This window comes from Sitophilus oryzae, unplaced genomic scaffold (assembly GCF_002938485.1).
Source record: "Sitophilus oryzae breed Bouriz unplaced genomic scaffold, Soryzae_2.0 scaffold_1396_pilon_pilon, whole genome shotgun sequence".
Classification (NCBI taxonomy): domain Eukaryota; kingdom Metazoa; phylum Arthropoda; class Insecta; order Coleoptera; family Curculionidae; genus Sitophilus; species Sitophilus oryzae.
In genome coordinates this window covers 6699741-6724499 of record NW_022146055.1, presented here as the reverse complement: position 1 = coordinate 6724499, position 24759 = coordinate 6699741, and the positions used below count along the sequence as shown (strand labels likewise).

Genomic DNA, 24759 nt, shown 5'->3' with positions numbered 1-24759 from the left:
GCAACGGTCGCGAACCAAAGCTTTTGATAATTTCGGATCGGTTCGGCTTTTTCCGGAATTATGTCGTCAAATATTGTTTATTCAAATTTATTATTATCTTCGTTTAATTTTATAAATAAAATACAGTGTGTTGCATACAAGAAACTTTATTTTATATAAAGACATATGTATGTGAAATACCTATGAAACATTGGAAACCATAACGTCGGCCTATGGTTTTTGTAGTTCACAGTTCACAACACAGTTTTTTAGATTTTAATGCCACTTTTTCACAATTATCACGTGTTTGAGTAAATAAAATTTAAATTAAACTCACAAGATAGCAATAATTGCTTTGAGAATGGACGCTTTAAACACTTTTCAGTATTTTTTCAATGAGGGCGGTTTAAATTTTGAAAGATTTTATAATTTCTGAAGATCCTGACTTTGACAACAGAAAATTATTTCTGTTATTGTTTGGCGGTTGTTCTTAGCAACCGCTATAGCAGCGCCAGATCGCGTACAACTGTCGCGACCCATAAAATTATATATTTTGACGGGTTTTTCAATCTAAATTTATTTCCTTTATCTATGGCATATTCCGAGTTTACATATTTCATGTCAAAAAGTTAGTTGATTCAAAATGGCAACAGTGCATAAAGCTGTACTTCAAACTTCCAAAATTATGGCATTATGGCAGTAGAATTAACAGAAAGTTTATTATGTAAAAAAACGTAAAGGGAGAATATGGGTCAGAAAATGGATTAGCCGCAGAACTACCTATGATGCATCTAATAATTTAATATCAGAATTAAAAAAGAAGACGCATTAAGAGCAGGGTTGTTAAGTAGTTTATGAAGCAAAAAACTACGCCAAAAACTACGCGTCGTTTTTTGTATTAACTATGTTTTAAAATTTTAAAAACTACCTTCAAAAACTACACAAAAACTACGTTAAAAACTACCTACAAAAATATAGTAAAACATAAACAATTTAGACTTTAAACCAAAATCAAGCCAAATTTTTATCATGGAAGTATGAAGTTATATTATATTTGTATAAGTTAAACAACATCAGAAAAAAAGACATTTTTTTTTCAACAAAAGTGTATTTTCTACGAAATACAAAGTAACATTGAACACAAAATAAACTATAGAAATTCTCCATAGACATTCTCCAGGAGAATATATGATTTTTTACATCTAAAGGCACAACTTCATAATTCCCCTCTTCCCAGAAGGTATGGAACAAGGTATGGAGACATCGACGTCTTCCAAGAATTTTTAACTACTAAGTATCAAAAATATCACATAATAAGGAACAAATGCACAAAGTATAGATTTTTTATTTCTTTAAATTGATCAACAAACAAAGTTTTTAGGTTATGTTTTCACTGTTATTTAAAAAAACTACATTAGTTACATAAACTACACATTTACTACTCGACATTTAAAAAACTACTTGTGACATGTAGTAAATGTAGTTTATTAATTAGTACGTGTAGTTTAAGAACTCTGATTAAAAGTCTATTACCACAATTACGCTGTACTGTTCGGGTTGCTCTCAGAGGTCGGGTAAAGCGGGTGTGTGGCCGAAGGAAAAATATATTATATTTCAGAAATCTGCCTAAGGCTTAGCCCGATCCTGTCGTGTTAAGCCATATCCAGAATTCCAAACACACGTGCTTTGATTATGGCTTGATTAAGCTTAGTAGAGCTTCAGCATTTACCATAAAATAGCGAGCAATTTGTTACAAAACCATATAAATTATATATCACTGTAATCACAAAACTTCAATCTATTTCCGTATTGTAACAAAATTTTAAATTATGTCTTTATTTTCGAGAAAATTTAGTCCAAACATAAGGAATATTTTGTTGATGTTTGACCATCAAAATCTTAAAAATAAAGAAGTTGTCTAAAAATGTGCTACAATTCTTATATAGTATAGTCCTTTATCTTTAATTTTCTTCTTCATTTGTGCAAAAATACCTAGCCAGTTTTACATAAAACGTTAAATGCCGAACGCTTATTTTGCTACTTTTTCGGACTAGTGAAATGGACTCTTAATGCCTAACACTTTTTGGCCCCGACTTAAGCTAGAAATTACGCTTCTTTTCCTAATTTTGTATTTCGGATTCTGTGTGTTACATATAAACTCATATTTTTCATAAATATTAATAAACTTCACAGCATTTTCTTGTGGCCACCTACTGGCCGCCATTTTCAACTGAGACTCGAATCGACTCACTTGATCAATTGACATGATTTGTCGAGTTTAGACAGACATATTGCATTCATGCGAATTGAATTCAAGCGCCTTGATCAATTCACTTGACTCGTGTAAACGCGCCTTTATGTATCCTTTCGTTCAGCAGACTTAAATAGCGCAAGAGATTATAAACCAACAATTATTTAGTTTAATGCCTTTGACTAGAATTTCATTTTATAAATCAATCCTTTGATAAAATTATGTTAATTTTCGCTTAGCGTGCACTTAACTACCGATTTGGGTATTCTCATCTGACGCGCTTAGCGTCTTTACTGATTGCGCGAAGCGATTCGAAAACGGCTACTTTAAAGGATCGTTTTGCTTGTCGAACTGTCAAAACTAACAGTAAAAATAGAAAAAATTGTGATTTTGTGCGTTCTCTTTCTCTCTAGTTAAAACTACTTTTTCTATAAATTCCTCAATAAGTAATTAATAATTTACGACTAGCTAATTAAGATAGCTATTATGTATAACTATATAAGAATAATGATATATCCAAATGATACAAAGAAAACAAGGTATGATATTGCGCAGGTTGGTCACTACGTCACAGTTGATAATCGACACTATTGGTCGGCAAGCTTCGCGCGCCAATTCAAATTGTCAAACAGATGACACAATAAATGTGTATAAACAGGCGCGTGGCGAACGCCCCCGCGGACACCGCGGGGCGGGGGGCCCCGTGTAAATTGGGGGCCCCCGCACCTTACAAACCGAAAACTGAAATTACATTTAGGCACACAATCCTTTTTTCAGCAATAATTAGGCTGATATAAAACAATTATTTCACACAACATTATTCTCTACAGGTATAATAATAATAATTATTGTACGGGTTAATTTTGAATTTAGTTTAGTTGTAAATATGTTTAGGCGACACAACACACGGCGATTATCATGTTTTCACGGCGTTTTTGATTAAAAGTATCATATCGGTAGACTTTTTCCATAAGCACACTTATTTTAACTCTGTGAGCAATATTAGCGAGATAAGAATTTTTTTTGACACGGTTCATAGTCTTTATATACTTTTCAGTGAAAGTCTACCCCGTTGGCAAAGCCTAAACTGCGAAATAAAAAATAGTAAAACTGTTGGTTTAACTTTAAAAAAATTATGTCCAACTAGATGGTCGTCAAGAGCCGAAAGCATACTATGGATAAAAACTAATTTTTTGTCCGTCGTCAAGTGGTTATCGAATTTAACGTTAATACTGAAAAAGCGTACTGATAGAGATGAGGCCAAGATGTTACAAGATAAAATAGAAAATTTCGAATTTATTTTCTTACTAAATTTCCAAGGTACAATATTGAAAAATACTAACTTGCTTGCGAAATGCTTACAAAAAAATGATATTGATATAGGACTGACCACAGATCTAATCAGGAGTTCTTGTTAAAATATAAAATCTTAGGGACAATTTTGAAAGTGTGTATGAGCTATCAATTTCAATTGCGAAATCTTGGAATATTGAACCTCAGTTCGAACAGTATCAGAGAGCTTTCTGATTTTATTTTTGAAAAAACCCAATTACTGATTAGCAGTATATCTGAGATTTGCACTGTATTCCAGTTGTTTCTGGTTCTCCCTGTAACATCCGCTGAACCAGAAAGAACTTTTTCTGAGCTGAAAATAATAAAAAGTTTTGCGAGGTCTACTATGTCTGAAAATCGCCTAAGCTCACTGGCCATAATGTCAGTTGAGAATGATCGAGCAAAAGAGGTAGATTTGGACAGCCTCGTAAACAAGTTCCTTTTGTTAAGGTCGAGGAATCAGGAATAGGCTTTCTAATATACCATAGGGTACATCATAAATATTTAAAATTTCTTGTTCACATTTGTGTTCTAGTTATTATTAGTTAAATTTTGAGTGGTTTTTTTTTCTAATAAAACTTTGATAAATTAGAAACATAAATGTTTGTTTTCTAGTTTAAGTATTTTAAGAGTACTATAATAATAAACAAATAAATGTTGAAACAATTATCAAAATATAAAAAAAAATATCACATTGTTGCTCTTGTTAAAAAATATGTTTCGAGCAGATATCACAATAATGATGTATTTGAAGGAATTTTTGAGTACTACTTAGGGGTACCCCGCGAGAATTTGCCACGCTACTGTGTATAAATGTGTCATAACTTTTCAAATGTCAAGCTCGATGATTTGACATAACTTTTGGGGTTATGTCCTAATTCTTCCCTATTTTAGGTCTTTTTTATTAGTGGCAATTGAACAATATGGATATTTTTTGTATGGCATATGACGTCACACGTGATATGCGCAAATTGAACGAAATTGGCGCCACTATCATATGCCATACCATGATATATCCATAGAAAAATAGGTTGACATAACTCAACAACATAGGCTATGAAATCCACGTAACATTGACATTTTCAATTGTTTTATTCAAATTTGACTATTAGATATCTGAGATATTGAGATGCTGCCAATAATATGTGCTCAACGCGTATCCAGAAAATGATTCACACGGTAACGAGAATATCAAAATCGATTGCTTGGCGTTCAGCTAATCGAATACTTTCGCTTACCGCTTTATAAAGCGTAAGGATAAAAACATAGTAGAGCGACGAGGCTAGTGGCACAGCGACGAGGTAAGCGTCGCGACTTGAATTTAATCGTGTATTGTAATGGAGGCAAACATAGTAAAGAGATTGCCGAAGCGTCAAGCGACGAGACAAGCGATGAGACGCGCGTCGAGATAAAAATATGATTTCTTGTCGCGTTGACGCTGAAATGCATGTGGCCTTTTTTCAGTTGACTAGTATCATTAAGTAGGAGTACTGCTGGTATAGAGACAACATTTATCATTCGCAATGGCTGAGAATAATATAATAACATCCGTATTCTCAACATGCGTGCGTTATGGAATGCATCTCATCCAGACCACAGAAACCGCTATGCATTAGACGAAGTTTGGGCAGAAGTGGCTATTATCGAATAAAATCTCATCTTCACTGTCGGAGAACATTGTACATACCGGTTTGAATTTGGAAAGTCGAGCAATAAATCGCAACTTTTGTCTCCTTACTATGTACGTGTTTCCTGTCGCGTCGCTTGTCGCTTATCTTGTCTCTTACCTCGTCGCTGTGCCTCTAGCCTCGTCGCTCCACTATGTTTTTACCCTAACGTTTTTATGTCGAAGTTCCAGAATTCGGGCCCTCTGCTGAAAATATTCAATGACCGTATTTTTTCTTACTCTGAGCATAAAACTTGCCGCCACATGATAAATTCATCCAAGAAGCGCGTGTTTAAAGATAACGCCCGGGAGATAAAGTTATCTTCGCTGTTGTCAAATAAACACAATCATCTCCGAGCGCAGCATAAATCAGCCAGTAACCACACCCTACTATGCGATAGATAAGTTATCGGTCAGAGGAAGTTGTTCTTCAGTGTTTTCATCCAGCGTTCGTCACAATGTTTTCGAAATCATTATGCGGAACGCGGAACATCATCTGTAAGTTCTTCATCGACTTAATCTACGTAAATCTGTGTTAGTATTTCTTTAGCTTTCTGGTAATATTAAATAACCATTGTTCTTGGTGGTATATATACCGGGTGGTGCATCGTCATTGAAAATATAGGAAAGCCCTGTTAAGTTTACGGCGAAGTCGTAAATAGGGTTTTTAATTTTTTTTAATCATCTATGACCAAATTCAGGAAAATGTCAACATACCTTTGCAATATTACTTTGCAATTACTTGTCAACATACCAAGTGTCAGCCTATGATTTATCATTGTCAAATGTAATTTTTTATCCTGTACTCTACTTTTATATTATCATTTTACAGGGTGTTTCAAAAAATATGTGCCATCTCGCGTGGGAACATTTCTCACGTAAAAATAAGATTTATTTTCCATATCAACATAGATCCGAGTCTGCATTGTTTCGTAGCTACAGGGTGTTAAAGTCTTAATATTTTTTCGATTTATTTTAATTTTCTTCCAAGTACTTTTAGCGTTTCGAATGAAATTTTGAGGGTAAAAGTTACTATAAATTCGACATATTTTGAAGCTAAAAAAGTATCGACATATTCACCTGGGATGTGCATACGGGTTTATCACTGGAATATTTTTATTAAAAGCATGTACGCCACTGACTTTTTTTAAAGCATGTACGCCACTGACAATTTAATCTCGATTAAAAGTTCTCTTCATATTTTGTGGGCCTCCTTGATGAGATAAACGCAATTTTATTAATTTGCCTAGATCCAAGTCGGATACCTTTAAAAAATTTGAATATCATTAATTTGCGAAAGTTTTACTCGTTGATTCCTCATCAAAAAAATTGAAAAAAAGTTCCTATAAATATGGATATGGAAATGCATAGTTTTAGAGTTACAGGATGTTAAAACTTTTTAATGTTAGTTTTTTGTAATTATCTTAAATACCATTATTTTTTATTTGAAATAGCTGTAGGTTGGACTAACGAGAACATTCATAACGTCAAAATTAGTGGTATTAATCTTGAATTAGTGGAAAAAGTTAACAAACTTTTAACTTTTCCACTAATTATACTTCAAAATTGAAAAGAAAAAGCGAGAAAATTTTTTTTGGCTAGAAATAAAAAGTTTATTATTTTATGAGTTACTTATTAGGCTTTCTCTATGGATACACCTGACTACCGTAAGCTCTTGCTGGGATATTCTATTAATTTTAATTGTGTTATTTAGACATTGTGAATGATCGTAAACGAAAAATATAAAATGTAATTGAAACCACTAATTTATTCCAGTAATTGTGAGATCCTGTATGAAGCTGTCGTACAGAAAATACAATTTGACATTCACAAAATTATAGGTTGACAACTTAAGGTATATTGGAATTTGCCTGGTTTCGCATTGTTTTACTTAAATTTGCAGTTTTACTGAAATTAGTTAAAAATTAGTTTTTTGCAGTTTTACTTAAATTAGTTAAAATCAGCTTGTTGAAAATTGTTAAAATTTGGCAAGGGTATTCAGCACACGCTGACCTTTAAAAAAAACGATTTACGACTTCACTGTAAAATCAACAGGAGAGCCAATATTGGAAGAGTTTAAAATTTGCATGGGATTTCCTATCCAACGACGATGCACCACCCGGTAGAATAAATGGTCGATGTTATAAAGTAACGCCATGAAGGTCGACTATGTTGTTTTGGGTCAAGTAAATTATAAACCATTTATAAAAGATACATTATTAGATGTCAATATTTTTAACCAGTTTGGCAATGGCATGCCGTGTCACACAGGGATATTATAAAATCTTCTCACTATAAAGACAGTGAATGATACAATGATACAGATCCACAAGATATGCACAAACTACAGCATTACATTTTTATAGTCATAGACGAAAATATATAAATCTGCATAAGATCTAAACGCACCTAGCCATTTGGTAAGATTCGAAATTTTCGAAAAAAAACTGGTTCTCTATAACTATCATAACTATCTTAACCTACTAGCATCGATCAGTAATTCACCTTGTATATAACGGACAGTTCAGTTGGTTAGGAAATAAATCAGAACAGGAAGACCACAATCTAAACGTGTTTTAAGATTATTTTGTGAAAATTGAGACACTTGGATGTATAAATGATTTTTCCAACTTAGGTATACGGGGTGGCCCGAACTGTATTCCGAAAACTTCCGCATCATATTCTATGTATCTCGAGAACCATTACTCGTAGCAATTTTTACCAAGATACCTTTTCTGCGTAAAAACGTCGTAAATGTATATTTTTTTCGCAGTAGTTTTATACAGGTACGCACGAAAAGTTATTATTCTTCAAACCAGTTAAAAATATGTAGGTGGCGCCCTCTACTAGTAGGAGTCATATTGACATCAAAATAAAATTTCTCATGTCAAAAAACTCCCAGACCCCAATTTTCATCCTAAGAAATTATTTGGAAAATGTCGAAATAAAATTGTAACTTCTTCACCCTGTATCTCCAAAACTAGGCATTTTAGGACATACATTTATACGAACTTTTTTACTTATTTTTATCTGCAAAATATACTACGGAAGTCTCCGGAATACAGTTCGGACCACCTTCTAAAATATGTTCCACATCTCATAATCTCATAAAGAAAAATAATTATTCATTGAAACAAGAACGAAAACTATTATTTATTAGCATTATTAACATAATTCCTCATTGTACATTGCAATAGATCCTACTACTTATTATTGTTCTTTTTTTTTAATGTTGTAAGTAGATAGTGTCACATATCAACAGTACACGTTTTAAATTATCTTTAGTTAAATTAAATTCAAGGTAAAGTCGGTGTTTTTTGTCAATGGCCATAGTTGCCCTCAATGCTAAACAAAAAAAAACTAAACATTTATCGGTTATGTTATGCACACGAGCAACAAAATAGGCCATGTAATGATTCTAACTTCAGTTCTATCAGTGGCGGTGTAATAGTTATTAATTATTGAACATACATTGCTTAGATCAATTTAATCAAAAACGATTACTTCTATATTTATTTAATTTTGTACAATGGCGGATTTATTCTCCTCCTCCCGATATTCCCTATATCGGTAAAAGTATCACGAATAGATATTACCTATTCGTGAATATACATTGTCAGTATTAAATAAGTGCAAATATTTTCCAGGCTGGTAGATAAAAGAAACGTATTTTCTCTTTACCGTTTTTCAAATAAATTCTAAATAACCGAGTTATTTCACTTTGAAAAATTGAAAAAAAAAATTTTTGCTAAAATTTTGAGAACCACTGGATCTTTTCTGAATGTTCTTTCTTGTAAATTTAATCTATGTAAAATCCTATGTAAAAAAAATTTAAAATTTTTTTCAAAAAATTCCAAATTTTCAAAAAAAAAATTTGCGAAAAAAAAACTCTTTTGAAAAAAATATTTGCACTTATTTAAGACTCACCGCATATTGCAGTATACTGTGTGTTTCTTTGAACGCGAAACATATAGAGTTAGAAAAAGTACGTCCAGTGAGTGAAGAAAAGGAACGATTTCAATAGACGACATTCTAAAATTCTAAAAATTAAATCTAAAATAATTAGCCAAGAACAGTTAACCTAATAGGACTGCTCATTCAGCCGAAAGTGTCCGCCAGGTGCATGCAAAAACTCCTCGCTTTGTGACGTCATTGTAGTCCTTGTCATGGTTATTACTCCTTATCCGGCAACCAATAATACATACACGTGCATTATTGGTTGCCGGGTGCAAAAAGTTCATTATTTAGTTTATTTATTTAAACACCTGATATGTATGCAGTATAGAAAATTAACTGTATAAATCGTATTAAATATTCGGATAATGCATTTTTAAGAACAGCAGTTCCCAGCATCACCTTTTTCAGGCATTCTTTTTAGATTACTTCCATATTTTGCTTTAAAATAATTAATAAACAATATCGTAGGCACGTATTTATACACCCTATTGCTCTAAAAACTTTAAAAACACCTTTTTCACATTTAAAATTGACAAGATAATTAACTCAAAATTTCTCAGCTGTTATTTTTATAAGTTTACCATAGGCAACTAATAATACACACTATCATGACAAGGACTACAATGACGTCACAACTGTCAGCTGAAGCGCGGGAAGAGGCGAACGTACGTCTTATGAGAATGAGCAATCCTATTAGTTTACCGTTCTTGACTTTTGGCTGAATGAGCAGTCCTATTAAGTTAACTGTTCTTGGAATTTCCATTCTATATAGTCTAACGAGAAGAAAATGCATAACAGTGACAGTTTTGTCAGCCATTTTAATTCAAAGGTGAATTGTATTTTATGTCATTTTTCTCTGTTTGTCTCGTTCGGCATTAATAATTTTTGGATTCATAATATGAAACCTTTAAAATGGCAATTTAAACGCCGCCACTGCTAGGCATACACATTTTTTTAAGTGTATCGATAAGAATAGCGAAAATAGGGCATACAATCTGGTGTTCCTAATATTATAATAAATTTAACTCGTAATAATAGACGAATGGCTACAGAGAGAATCTGATTGAAATATATGACTTTATTAATAAAAGTTAGTATTTGAATTAATAATTATATACTTATGTTAAAGAAGAAAATAGTACGACGGTAATGACGGCATATATGGTGAATTTTGATATTATTTTATGGTATTCTATGCAATTAAAGTAATGCTATTTATTTAATATGTAGGCGTAGGGTTTATTATAAACTTGTAATTTATTACTACTTACATATAGTAGATTTTCTCTTTTCCTCTTGAAAGGCATAGCAGGATGACCCGCCTATTTAAAAATAAATATATTTCTTTGTATTCAAAACATTCAGTTTTAAGGCATTCTTTTTAGATTACTTCCATATTTTGCTTTAAAATAATTAATAAACAATATCGTAGGCACGTATTTATACACCCTATTGCTCTAAAAACTTTAAAAACACCTTTTTCACATTTAAAATTGACAAGATAATTAACTCAAAATTTCTCAGCTGTTATTTTTATAAGTTTACCATAGTGGGATAACAGATAACATTTGTGGGACTGGAACCATGACTGGGCGAATATTTTAGCAAACAAATGAGTAATCAAAACCAAAGAATAGAGTACCTCATAATCTAAAGATATTTGCACTAAACCTTCAACTTTAGCTTCGAGACTCGCAACAAGAGACCTTAGTACCTGTGGGTGGGGACCTGCTAAGCTAACAAGAACTCTTCAGTTTTAAATGTAATAAATGTGGCATGTTTTGAACATATTAAACTACAAACCTTAGTATGAGGATAGTTTTTGTATTATTATTGTTTCTCTTTTATTAAAGTTCAGAACAGTATAGTTGGATTCTTTGGAATAGTGATCAAGGTTTTCTCTACCGTGCTCTTTTACTTGTGAATTCCAGGCGTACTCTGCCTGCACTCCTTTCATTTTATTTAATAAAATAAGTAGGGCTATTTAAAAATTTAGTATCCTCAAATTTTCCTAATATTGCTTCTATCGAGCGCATCCGAGGTTAGTCACAATAAAAAATATTTTTAATACAACGTAGGTTCCTTTATTTAATTGAAACTCTTTGTTATACAGTTGGCCAAAATATTACCACTTCAACTTTGTTGAACGCTCCTGATGTTGTCATTAAGGCGAAATATAGTTTTTTGTCTCGGTTTTAGTCTCAGTAAAAGCTCATGTTAAATAGTCTGCTTAGAGAGCTCAGAGATGTCACTCTGATACACGATTTCCTGGACAGACTATTGTAAATATGTATATGTTACGGTTAAGTCCGATGTCCGGTTAATGTCGACATTAATGTTTGGGTTTGGTTTTGTTTTTGGTTGTTTTGTTGTTTGTTATTCTCGAGATTAACCGACTTGATTTAAGTATAGGAACAATATTTGCATTGTCACGGGTTTTTTTAACAGGAGATTGACACCTCAGTAGATTGAAGCTAAGAAACAAGGGCGAATGAAGATTCTGTGGGGAAAATGGGCAAGGACTAGAACCTCTCATTACATTGAGTGCGAAATGACAACCATTCGTGTCATAAACTTTGGCACGACTGATATCGGAGATGGAGAACTAGCCTTTGTAAAACCTTCTCAGATACTGTGAGATACTAATAAGTTATAACTCAACAAAGGGGGACACAATAGATTTAAAAGGTTGCGGTCTTCACTTCCGTACAATCTAAAATGTTCAAATCCATATTGATATCTTTGATCTTATAGTATTCAGAAACATACATAATAAAGGTTTCAAATCACTTCTGTTGTAAACCTTCGAAAGGACGACAATAAAATTATAATGAAAGATAAAAGGCTAAAGGAAATACGGAATTTGCACCCTGTCCTTGTTTGTTTAAAATTTTAGTACAATTAAAATAATTTTAATAAATTGCCTACACAGTTACGTACAAAAAAATTCAAGTCGTTGAATGTGTCACAGGGACAGTATTTAAGTTAATGCGGTGATATGTATTTAGATATTTGCGTAGATATAGCCAACAAAAAAGTCTACCTTGACCGATTAGTTACCTAAACATCAATAGTACCGACGAAAGGAACATATTGTTGGTAAAAATAAATCATAACAGGTTAATTATTAATATTTGTCGATATTATCGGTGTTAATGTCGACAAATTTTTGGGCTTATGATGTAGTACTTGAAGATTAATTAATGTTAGCAATAAATCTGAAAAAGTTGTTTGTACAACGCTACCTTGGAGTTCTTTATAAGGAAATAGGCTAATTTTTCAAGAAAAATAGATAATATATTGCTTTTAATTGATCTAATTATATTTGGATTTTTTTTGAAATAATATTTTTTTGATTACAAAGAAATCGATTTAATGAAAGTGGCTCACCTCCTATAACTTTTCTTATTTTTTCAGATAAAAATAAACGGTATTTAGTACGTTAGTATGTGACATAAATCAGATGTATTCAATTGTTTTCGGTCGCTTCTTGTTTCACCGAAAATAACTGCAACTACAACTTTTGATTGTACAACTTTTGTAGTAATTTCAGGTGAAACAATAAATGACCGAAAACAATTGAATACATCAATCCATCCTAATTTACGGCATATACTACCAAATCTCGTTTATTTTTTTCTGAAAAAAGTAAATAGAGTTATAGAGTCAGCCACTTTTGAGAAACATCCGGTATAAATTCAAAATCGGGTTGAGCTATTTTTATTTTATTTTATTTATTAAATAATACATATTTCTTGTGTCTGTTAATAAGAACCACGTACAACAAATACCATACCATCAATGGCGTCAAAGACGGCATACTTTTTGACAAGTTTTATGACAATTTTTAATAAATGACGTGTAGAAATTGACCTCGTCAAAATTATTATCGATTGTCATTCCCAGCCGTCTTTTACACTGTTTTTTTTTTCGTTTATAAGGTATTATGTATATAAAAAACAACTATTTCTTACTTCCAAACCTCAAGAAACTTCCTGCATTTATTATAATATAATTGATGTACAAATTATGTGTACAATGTACAGGGTGGGTCAAATTCGACGCTTTAAATGGAAACACCTTTTTCTATAGCAGATAGACGAAAACTAATATCAGATACCGATCTGAGCTCAATTTTCATCAAAAACATAATGGTGAAAACCGCACATCAATATCTGTTACCGTTTCGGAGTTACGGGGTGTTTTTCAAAAATGTGCATTTTTAACAAGTCGCTGTAACTTTTTTGCTATGGAAAATTTTGTATTTCTATGAAAACATTTTCAAAGCACCTTTTTACGTAGAATTTAATGGTTTAAGTATAATTTTTTTAAAATTAATAATTTAAGAGTTATCAACAGAAAAATTGATTTTTTATTTGGGACACCCAATAACTTTTATTTTATTATTTGGACAACCTAACCTAACCAAAAATATAGCACACTTGATATTTTGTTATATTCCCCTTCGAAATACAGAATTTTTAAAAGTTCGCCACTTTTAACTAGTAGGTTTTGGACCCCTTATTGATGATATGCCCTCAATGGAACTCAAAAACATATTTTTCCAGCAAGATGATGCACCGCCTCTGAACGCTGAAGTTACCAGCAAATTTTTGCAGCCACTTTCAAGAATAATTGAATAGCTAACCAAAATCCTAGCCGTTGGCCGTCGAGGCCGCCTGACTTAGGGCCAATGTATCTAATCCTATGGATATATTTGCGGAAGAATAAAGGTTCCTTATTCTTCCGTATAATCTAGACAAGAATTAGAAATACTTAGCAATTATGAGACGGTATCTTTCACCCCCACTGAGTTAATGAATTCCGCAAGAAATGTTCAGAAACGGCCCCGTCTGTCCATAACAGAAGATGGTCGATATAACAGAAGACGGTCGAACACCTGCAGCAAAATCTCATGTCTTGGTTTGCTATTTATTTTTATTATTATCAGATATAATTTAAATGTGTTGATGTTGGTTAAATATATTTTAAATTGTTATAAAATTTTGCATCTCTCATAGCAAATATTATTTTCGTTTTAATTGATGCTCACAGCTAGAATTTTTTTGCATTACAGCCGGTGCCATTCAAACCCTACTTATTTAAAGCGGGCAAATTTTTGTATACTCTATATCTCGAAGAGGAATCGAGCAAAATATCAAGTGTGTTATATTTTTGGAAAGGTAATTTTAAATTCTTTTCAACAAATTAAAGATATACAGGGTGTATCATATAAAAAACTAAGTTTTCTGTTGATAATTCTTAAATTATTAATTTAAAAAAAAATTATACTTAAACCATTAAATTCTACGTAAAAAGGTGCTTTGAAAATGTTTTCATAAAAATACAAAATTTTCCATAGCAAAAAAGTTACAGCGAGTTGTTAAAAATGCATATTTTTGAAAAACATCCCGTAAGTCCGAAACGGTAACAGATAACGATATGCGGTTTTCACCAGCATGTTTTTGACAAAAATTGAGCTCCAGACACCGATATTAGTTTTTGTCTATCTCCTATAGAAAAGGGTGTCTCCTCCCTTTAAAAGCGTCGAATTTGACCCACCCTGTACAAATAAAAAAAAAGTTGTAATATACAGGAATTATAGTAAATGAACAACATAACATAACATAAATAAAAAAATAGGTATTTTATTAGGTACCAAAAATTTACAAATACTACCTACACTACTACGCGAAAAAATAATTTTGAAAATATGAAATTTTGTGATTTTTTTATTTTTAGTTAGAAAATATAACATCTTGAATATATGGAAACATAGGGTCCATTAAATTTAGAAGTAAGAAAACTCTAGAGTAGAAGTTTTCAAAGTAGAATAGCACACAGCTATTTCGGGCTTATTTGAAAAACGGTAAAGAGAAAAAATTTCTCTTTTATCGAGATCTATCAGTCCAGAAAATATTTGCACTTATTTAAGACTCACCCTGTATAGCCACTTCCGGTTTAATCGAAAGTGGGTTATGGTCTTGAGTTTATAAAAAAATTAAATATTACTATTGTTACTTACTATATTTATTTTTCTTTTTTGCAGATTAGGCCAGTAATCAACAGAAACCCCTGTAGCCTGTAAGCTAAGCAAAGTTATATAAAATAAAGTGTAAAAAATCAAAAATAAATTAAAAAATAAATATCTTGTTCTGAGTAAGATATAGTATAGTAAAGTGATATATTTTTCTACTGGAACTGAAATATTGTGTGAGCAGTGCGATTCCCAGTTCATCTAAAAACAAGAAGCTAGAAAAAGGAAGATCAAGGAGAGATTTCATGGTTTTCATGGTAAGTTTTACACATACCACATTGGTTAATATTTATAAACGGACGTATGAAAACCTTATAATAAGGAAGTGTACACTGTTTATAACACTGTTTATAAACTTGGTTTAATATGTCAATAAGTGAAAACTTACATTACCCTTACGTATATTATATGTATAGTACAATTCTTTAAAAGTTCCTCAATATGGCCGACCTAGTTACGAAAATTGGTAATTTTTTTTTAATGAAAAATAAGTTGGCGTTAGCGAATTCAGAAATTCATTTACTCTTTGGTTAACAATAATATTTTTCAGGATTATCAAGTTGACGTTAAAGTTAGGTTATTAGGTGGTTGTCATAAATCATAAATAAAAACATAGATTATTGAAATTATTTAATAAGAATAAAGGTATTTTACCGCAGATCCGAAGAGATTTTACTTAAAGGTATTTTATAAACTTTCTCAGTCAGAATATTAACTCCCCTGTTTCTTATATTTCAGTTAAAGTGACGTAGGAACTATAGGAAGTGAATTTTTGTTTTCATGTTTTGACGATATCTGAGAGTTCCTAGAATTATCAAGATTATTGAATAATTATAGTTGTTTAATAAGTGAAATTAATAGAAGACTTGGAAATAGGATGATGCGTTTCATTTTATAGTTGATAGATCACCCCATTTCTCTTAATTTGTTTTTATTTCAATACAGTTAATCACAAATTGAATTGATGTGTGCAAAAACAGCTATATATTTTCAAACATCTTATTTAAATAGTTCTTTTATATACTGTTAAACTGTATCAACCACAAAGTCTTTAGCAAAAAGTTATAAGGTAATATTTTGTAGATATAATTTGTGAAAATTTATATATAAAGATTAAAACACAATCCTCTGAGTGAAAAAAATACTGAAAAACTCATTAAATATACTTTATTAAAAATAACAACATACAAAAACAGTTATCCATGCAAACTGTGATAATCAGAACATTATCCACATTATACCTTTATTAAATTTGTGTTCACACTTCTGTCAGGAAAGCCAGAAATGTTTGTTTAAATATTAACTTATTTTAGTTTGCCAGAAACACATCAAAATATGTCACAACCACAACTATAGGTTTGGAATCAGTACTAAATTTTATACCTAGTGATGCGTCAACTAACAAGTATAGGATAAAAAAGTATTATTAATATAGAGATGTCCTTCTGCTTATTTATGAAATGACTTTCCTTTCAAATGTGGGGAATACCAGTAAAATAAAACATAATTTTTGGTTTGGTTTGGTGTTTGATATTCTAACTACATCTATTACAAACCTTAAGTGCTTTTAGTGAGTAACTGTATTTTTTATTATTGTTTGTGTATCCTGTAAAGTAAAAAAATATATATTTCAAGAAATATAAAAACAATGCAATAGATATCAAACAGATTCATAAAAACTACTTACAATTATTGTACATATTATATATTTCAAGTGTAATTTGATCTTTGGTCCCATTACCAACATTATCTTATTTAGGTCTTCTCTACTAGCTCAACTTTTAAACCTGTTTTAAACCTTCTTTATATTTTAAAACTAATTTTCAACAATCTGTAATGCCCGCGCTGTTTCCTGAAATTAATATAAGTTTTAATCTATTTATTATCATATACATCTTACAAACCTGAAAATTACTGATACGAGGAAACTTTTGAAAATAATTAGAGACCTTTTTACAAACATCTGGACTAATTTATTTTCACGAATTTGTGGACGAGTCAATGTTTTCTAATTCGTTTTTAAGCGTTTTACACATTTTTTGAATATCTTCCAGCCTATTCCTCAGTTCTTGATCGGTGAAAAGATTATTTATAAGTATATAATTAGTACTGCATGCTGCAGGTTAAATAAAAGAACAAAATCAAGTAGAATTTGTAAACAAAAACTCAAAAAATAATGAAAATATTTAGAAAAAGGAACCGTAAACGTCAGTCGGTCAAGTGTCAGAGTTCAGTTAGATTTACCACAGATTATCAATTTGAACGATTTGAACTACAGTCGATTCCAGTCTAGAGATTTTCGTTTTTAAGCCTCCCATACTGAAGTCCGTCATATTGGGAAGTTTTAGGTGAAAACAAGTATATATGTATGTACCGTATGATCGAAAAAAAAAACGGCGTCCAGTTGGCTGGGAAATGAACACCGATGACGTTTCCCATATAAATTTACATATAAAATGACAGCGATCTTCATTCCATAGCCATCGCTGACGCCGTTTTTTCTCGATCATACGGTATTATGTATATATCAAAATTTAATAACTTTTTTAAAATCAGAATATGTGTGTAAAGCAGCTACACCGATTGCAGGCAGAACTGCAGTATTTATAAATGATTTTTTTTAAATCCTTAGATATTTTTTATCGCTAATGACTTGTTTATTCTTTTGTCTATCAATCAATCAAGAAATTCTCTTGCTTCGTTATTTTTTTCAAGGTATATGACGAACTAATAATACAAAGTCAAATACAAAAATTGACTTAGATCCAAGGACAAAAATTTTTGAGCCATGTAGACTAATATAAGATTTTTCTTACTTAGTTGCAAATGCAATAATTATACACATTATTATTTAAAATAAATTAGTTAAAAAAAATTTACAAATTGTACAAAATATTTCAATCATATAGTTCATACCAATTAAATTTCTAGTCACGTAATTAAGCTTGACGGCACAGCGTTGCCGACTTTTACTTATTTTATTTTAAACAAAATAGTTTAGGAAACAAAAATAAATTCATTATAAATATATACACAGTTATTATATTTACATCAACAAAACTCACTCCCTTAACAGAACTTAAGGGGCATATAGGCTTATAGGCTGTTACTATAGTCTGTCCAACGACAAGATCCTTGACAGTGATAGATGTGTCTGTCATTTTAATTTCAACGTAGTTTATTTTATTTTACTAAGAAATAAGTTGGTACAATTGGAACGCATAGCAGGAAATTTTAAAATTTGAGTGACAAGTGATTACTTCAAAATATTGAGAAAAAAACTCTATAAAAGTGAAAAAAAAACTAATCCAGTTATTTTATTAAAAAAACGGTATATGTGTTAATACAAAACAAACAAGAACAAAACACCACATACCAAAAATTATAAAAAATGAACTATTTCTTCCTTTCAAGCTTCAAGAAACTTCCCGCTTCCCGCGTTTATTATTATATTTATCAATATAACTTATGTACAAATACAAATTTGTAATATTCCACAGGAATAAATAAAACAACATAAATAAAACAAACTATTTTATTAATAATAACAGTTATCAAATTTTATACTTTAAGTTTTATTAATAAACTATAATACTAATTTTTTTAACCTAACCAAACCAAACCTTTTGACACTATTTTTCTGCAGTACTAAAATCCATTATTTACTTATCGTGTTATATCGATATTTTACAGTTACTCCAGTTTTTAGTACCTATACGTTTAGTACGATCCTTGTACCATATACTTATCTATGACGAGATGGTATACAAATTTATTGATGGTAATCAATAATAATAATCTTTATTGGTGTATGTATAAAACTTTCTGCCTGGGCACCGAGTATTAACTATAAACTGTGCTCTGGGTCTACAGTTAATTTTCCCTCGATTTTTCCTCCACTTGACTTCAAAAGACCCAAAACACACATAATAACACGAATCAAAATGCATCATCTTCCAAAACGCAGGGTATTTTACATAAGTTCACACATATTTATAACCTATTATTTGGCAAGACTTTGACAAGCCTCAAAAATCTAAAGGCGAGTTCATACGCATCGGCATCCGTTTGTCGTTCATCGTTCCATCAAACCAATAAAATTGAAATATGATCTGTCATTTTTGAAATAAACCAATAAAACTGGCTAAAAACAACAAGAGACAACGCATGACGGATTTGTATTTAAGCCCATCCATAGTTAACTTAAAAAATATTAGAAACTCTTTTTAGTAAAATTAAATAGATTGGTATGGACGTCATCTGATTTTCTTCTGTCATTGCCTGTGGAAATCTTACCGGAGAAAAAAACATAGTATACCGATTTTCCGTTCTAATAAGGTTGCGATGAGTTTTTTACAGCGCCTATTAAGCTATCTAGTACCACTTCGCACTAAAAGAGGTTCTAAAAAGAACAATGTTTGACTGCAAGGTCTGCTAGTAAAATTTTTTAAACTTAAAGTATCACAGCACAATTCATTTAAACCAAAAACTCGTAATACAATACGAATGATAATGTCGGGAAATAAATAGATAATCTGGCAACTGGAATTTTTTACAGCAGAGCTACCACCCAAATCCCCACCGGGAAATTTATATTCCATGGTTGGCAACAATGAATTTAAAAATCGCGCCCTCGATTACGTAACTAAAAGTTTAATTGGTATCACTTATAGAATAGAATTACTATAAATTTTTTTCAAGAAACTTGAATTTCTGCGTATAATTAACAATAGCCCTGTATATTAAGAAATAAATATTTCTTACACTAACAAAGGAAATAGTAAATAAAGACCTTATTCAGTCGTCACAGATAGTGTAAACTGTTAGCCGGAAGGCTTAAAATGTGAGGCAAATTGGTGGAACATTATCGAGAGGAACTATTGTTCAATTGAGGTTAATTAAATGATTTACATCGTAAAAATTCTTACTACGCTTGCATACAAGGTTAAAGTAAAGGGTTCGACTGGTATAAATGAAAAGTTTTGATTTTTACGCATACCTACCAAGTCTAATTAAAATCTTTTGTCATTTTGAATGTGTCATGAGTACCTAATAAGATTATAAAAATTGTAAATTATATAGTTTTTAGTTCGAATTAAAGAAATTTAAATAATGGGACTACAAATATTAGCTTCTGATTTACGAAAATTGAAAAATATCAATTGTCTATATTATACAGGGTGGTCCGAACTTTATTCCGGAAACTTCGTCAGCATATTCTGCAGATAAAAATAGGTAAAAAAGTTCTTATAAATGTGTCTCCTAAAATGCTTACTTTCGGAGATACAGGTTGTACAATAAGTTTCATATTTATATTTTCTATTTTTTCTAAATAATTTATGAAGAAACGTCAATATTTGGATGAAAATTGGTATCTGGGAGTTCTTTGACATGAGAAATTTGATTCTGATGTCAATATCACTCCTACTTGGAGAGGGCTCCACATACATATTTTTAACTGATTTGAAAAGTAATAGCTTTTCGTCCGTACCTGTATAAAACTAGTAAGTAAAAAATATAAATTGACGAAATTTTTTACATAAAAAAGGTCTCTTAGTAAAAATGGCTACGAGTAATGGTTCTCGAGATATTTGGAATCGAAATTATCGATACCTATCATCATTGACATAAATTAAACATGTTGACAAAACAGTTATTAGACTGAAATCATAAATTTGATATGTTTAGTGCCAAAAGTTCAACAGAGACTGTTTTATCATCATTTTTTCGCAGAAAAATTTATGATTAATTTAAAAAAATAAAAATTTTCCAAATTTATTATTTCAGTCAAGTAACTATCTACTTAATGTGTTTATCTTTTGTCAATAAAGACATGTATTGACTATTTCCATTTTAAATATCTTGAGAACGGTTGCTCGTAGAGATTTTTACAAAGAGACATTTTTTACTTAAAAGTCACGGAAATGTATATTTTTTCACTCAGTAGTTTTATACGGGTACGGACGAAAAGTTATTACTCTTCAAAAGAGTTAAAACATAATGTACGTGGCGCTCCCTACACATAGGAGTCATATTGACATCAAAATCAAATGTTTCATGTCAATAAACCCCCAGATACGAATGTTCATCCAAATATTGACGTTACTTCAGAAATTATTTCGAAAAAGTCGAAATAAAAATGAACTTCTACTCCCTGTATCTCCGAAACTAAGCATTTTAGGACATACATTTATACGAACTATTTTACTTATTTTTTTGTTCGCAGAATATGCTGCCGAAGTTTCCGGAGTACAGTTCGGACCACCCTGTATAAGGATAAAAGTCATCACCATGACCATTCATCCAATTGTGATAAAACTTTCGAGTTTTTACTTTGACGTTTCGACTACGATCTACGGTTTATCCATATTTATCATCAATTTCGACTGGAAAGTGCCTATAAGGACAATGCCAGCTCATAGTCATTGTTCGGAGACAGTGTTCTGTTAAAAACCCCGTGACAATCCGAAGATTGTTCTTACTTAAATCAAGAAAAATAAGATTTTTTTTGATTTAAGTAAGCAACAATCTTTGATTTTTCTCGGTCCCAAGTTCTGAGAAATTCCTTCCGAGTGTCTTAGACCGTTGGAGGATTCTCATTCCAGGTTACGGATGGAGTCTTCCAGGTTCTTGAGTTCCTCTTTAAGTTGGTTTTCACTTAGAAAGCAGAACGATTGTCTGGTCCAGCTCCTTTTCTAGCTAGATCGTTTGCTTTTTCATTCCTTGATGGGCTGGCACTCAGAGTAGGAGGACTTTATTTTCTTTCCCTAATTTGTTCAGCTTATCTAGGCATTCTTTAACCAAATTCGAACTGGTGGTTACTGAGTTGATCGCTTTTAATGTTGTTTGATTATCGGATAAGATGGCTATTTCTTGTTTCCTATATAAAATAAGTTGTACGCATCTTTCGAGTCTGCCTGTCACCTAGTCTGCCTGAAGGATGCTGGGCCTTCGTGTAGGTGTCCATTGATTCGAAGTATTTATTTTTTAGCCCAAATACTCCTATCCCTATTCCTGCTTTGGTTTTGGAAGCGTCAGTATACCACATTATGGTATGATCTTTTACCAACGGTACGACAACGAAGCTGAACCATAAATAGGCCTTAAGGTTGATTCTCACTATGCCTTCCGTATCAGCTCCCTTCCGTTTCCTTTCAGTTTACATAAAATATTATAGCATGTAAATGAATAGGACAATGCACACTATCCGTTCCGTTTCCCATTCGTTCCATATCCTTTTCTTTCATACATTTTTTTGGCAGACGGACTGAAGCATATTGGAAACAGCGTTGTCAAGTTCTTACATTAGTACCAGCTCTGTTAACAATTTGCTGATATTTATTTATTCTTTCATCTCTTAATTAAATCTATTACATTTTTCAAAAGATACAAATTTTTAAAATAAAACTTTCGTAATGATATAAATTGTACAATAAAAAGTATGGAACTGATACGGAACGGAAGCTTACGTATAACGTCAATACTAGCGATGGGAACTATCGAATGAATTAGACTATCGAATGGTTAATGAATGAATGATTTCAACTATCGAATGGTTTTATTCGAATAAAATCATTCATTCATTTGTATACTAAAGCATATGTGACAACCTCGCCGTGCGACTAAATGGTTATCGTTGAGCCACGACTATCGAATGCTTTTGATAAATGAAATTTAGTATTTGTTGATTTTTGTATGCGTCGGTGCATTATTAGTTCTTCCAAATTTTTATAACTTCGCCGTATAAATACTGTGCTATTTTTGCGTTTATTAAAATAGTTAAAATACTAAAATAGTAGTTATTTTTTAATTTTATTTATTGACGATTATATGCATGTGCAGGTGGTCAAAATTTTTCCGAAAATTTGTGTGGTTTTCCGTAGTCCGATCTTTCAATTATTTAATTTTATATGGTATATGGTCTATTTTTTAATGGGAAATTTTGAGAAGTAGCAATTTTTAAGAGAGATGAGATGAACTTACAATTAATTTTAAAAATACATATTTGTATTTTAGATGTTTTAATAATATGAATTAGTTGAACTTAATAATCATATTTAAGTAATGTGGTTGTATAATCATATTTAAGTAAATGGTTATCGAACTCAAACTATGGGGTGAAAAAATTAAAATGAAAGTTTTACACGTGCCAATTTAAAAAAAAAGTTAACGATGTTTTTATTTTGTTTATGCTAATTCTCTTACATGTAGTTTTTTGCGAAGAAAAAATATTTCATTTATTTTTTAAAGTAAATGCCAGTAAAAGTAAATATAATTTTTAAATAGTAATATAAAGCACCTAATATAACTAATTTTGATTTCTAATTTTTTATTTATATTTTCCTTACATTACACTGAATGCTTAGAAAATTAATAAATGTTTATATTTCATGATTTTAAAATTTGTTGTTAATATAACAAATTAGTTCTGTAATTATTATTATTTAATAAACCAACGTTGCCAAAAATTTAGAGACTATATTATTTTTTTAAATAGGATCTAATATAAATAATTTTGACATCTAATTTGTTGTTTATATTTTGCTACTTCTTAAAAGAAAATATTTATATTAAATGATTTTAAATTTTGTTGTTAATAGGTATAACAAATTATAACTGTTATTATTATTTATTAAACCAGTCTTTGCTAAAAAACATTAAAAATAATTTTCCTACATCCAAAATAACAAGTATTATTGCAGTGTAACAACAGAATATTAATAAAAAAAATGCAGAATATATAGTATGTCTATATATTCCCTAATTAACTAAAGCCAAACAATAATATTCTTTGCTAATATCAACTAATACCAAAATATGGCAACAGCGCCTTTCATAATGTATTTTCTGTGTAAATACTAGCACCTCAATAAAAAAAATAATGTGTCCTTATCTATATCTGACTCCGCAAAAATCAAAGATGCCGGCTTCTTTCATAGCATTGCCACCGACCGCTGTCGGGTTTCTCGGAAAGAAACCTACGTCGCCGGGCGACAACTAAAATTCAGTTAATATTTTATTATAATCGATCCTGACGAATGAATGAATTTCATAAATGAATGAATTTTATAAATGAATGGTTTTTGCTGCCGAATTACTAGAATACCACATTTCAAGGCAGATGACGGATCTATTCGATAATTTTTATTCGAATAGTTTTCAACGAATGTTTTCTTACCAACTATCGAATTATTCGAATGAATTGCAACTATCGAATGTTTCGATAGTATTCATTCGATAGTTCCCACTACTAGTCAATACCACAAAAAATACGGAACGAATATGGAATGGATATGGAATGGAAACGGAAGGTATAGTGAGAATCAACCTTTAAACGGAAAACAGTAGCAGCCACCAGTTGCATTGTCTTAACAAAGTTTATCAGTGACAAAGACGGTGATCTCACATTCAGCGACGAGTTAAATAGAGACACGGTCAGTCGGTTGGTTATCTCCGGATCCGGCCCGGCGGACGCGGCGGTTAATTAGTGATAGCGACTGCGCCACTCTGGTCTGTTTTCTGTTGCAGTGTCGTCAT

At 31.2% G+C, this 24759-nt stretch overlaps 1 protein-coding gene across 1 annotated transcript in view; it reads left to right on the top strand.

Moving 5' to 3' along the window:
• Nucleotides 1-24759, top strand: part of LOC115875772 (zinc finger protein 90 homolog) — a 288452-nt gene that overhangs the window by 9070 nt on the left and 254623 nt on the right. The window contains exon 2 of the mRNA XM_030891277.1: nt 15235-15479. Coding sequence (XP_030747137.1) covers nt 15468-15479 — 12 coding nt within the window. The 5' untranslated portion in view covers nt 15235-15467. The remainder of the gene's footprint in view (nt 1-15234; nt 15480-24759) is intronic.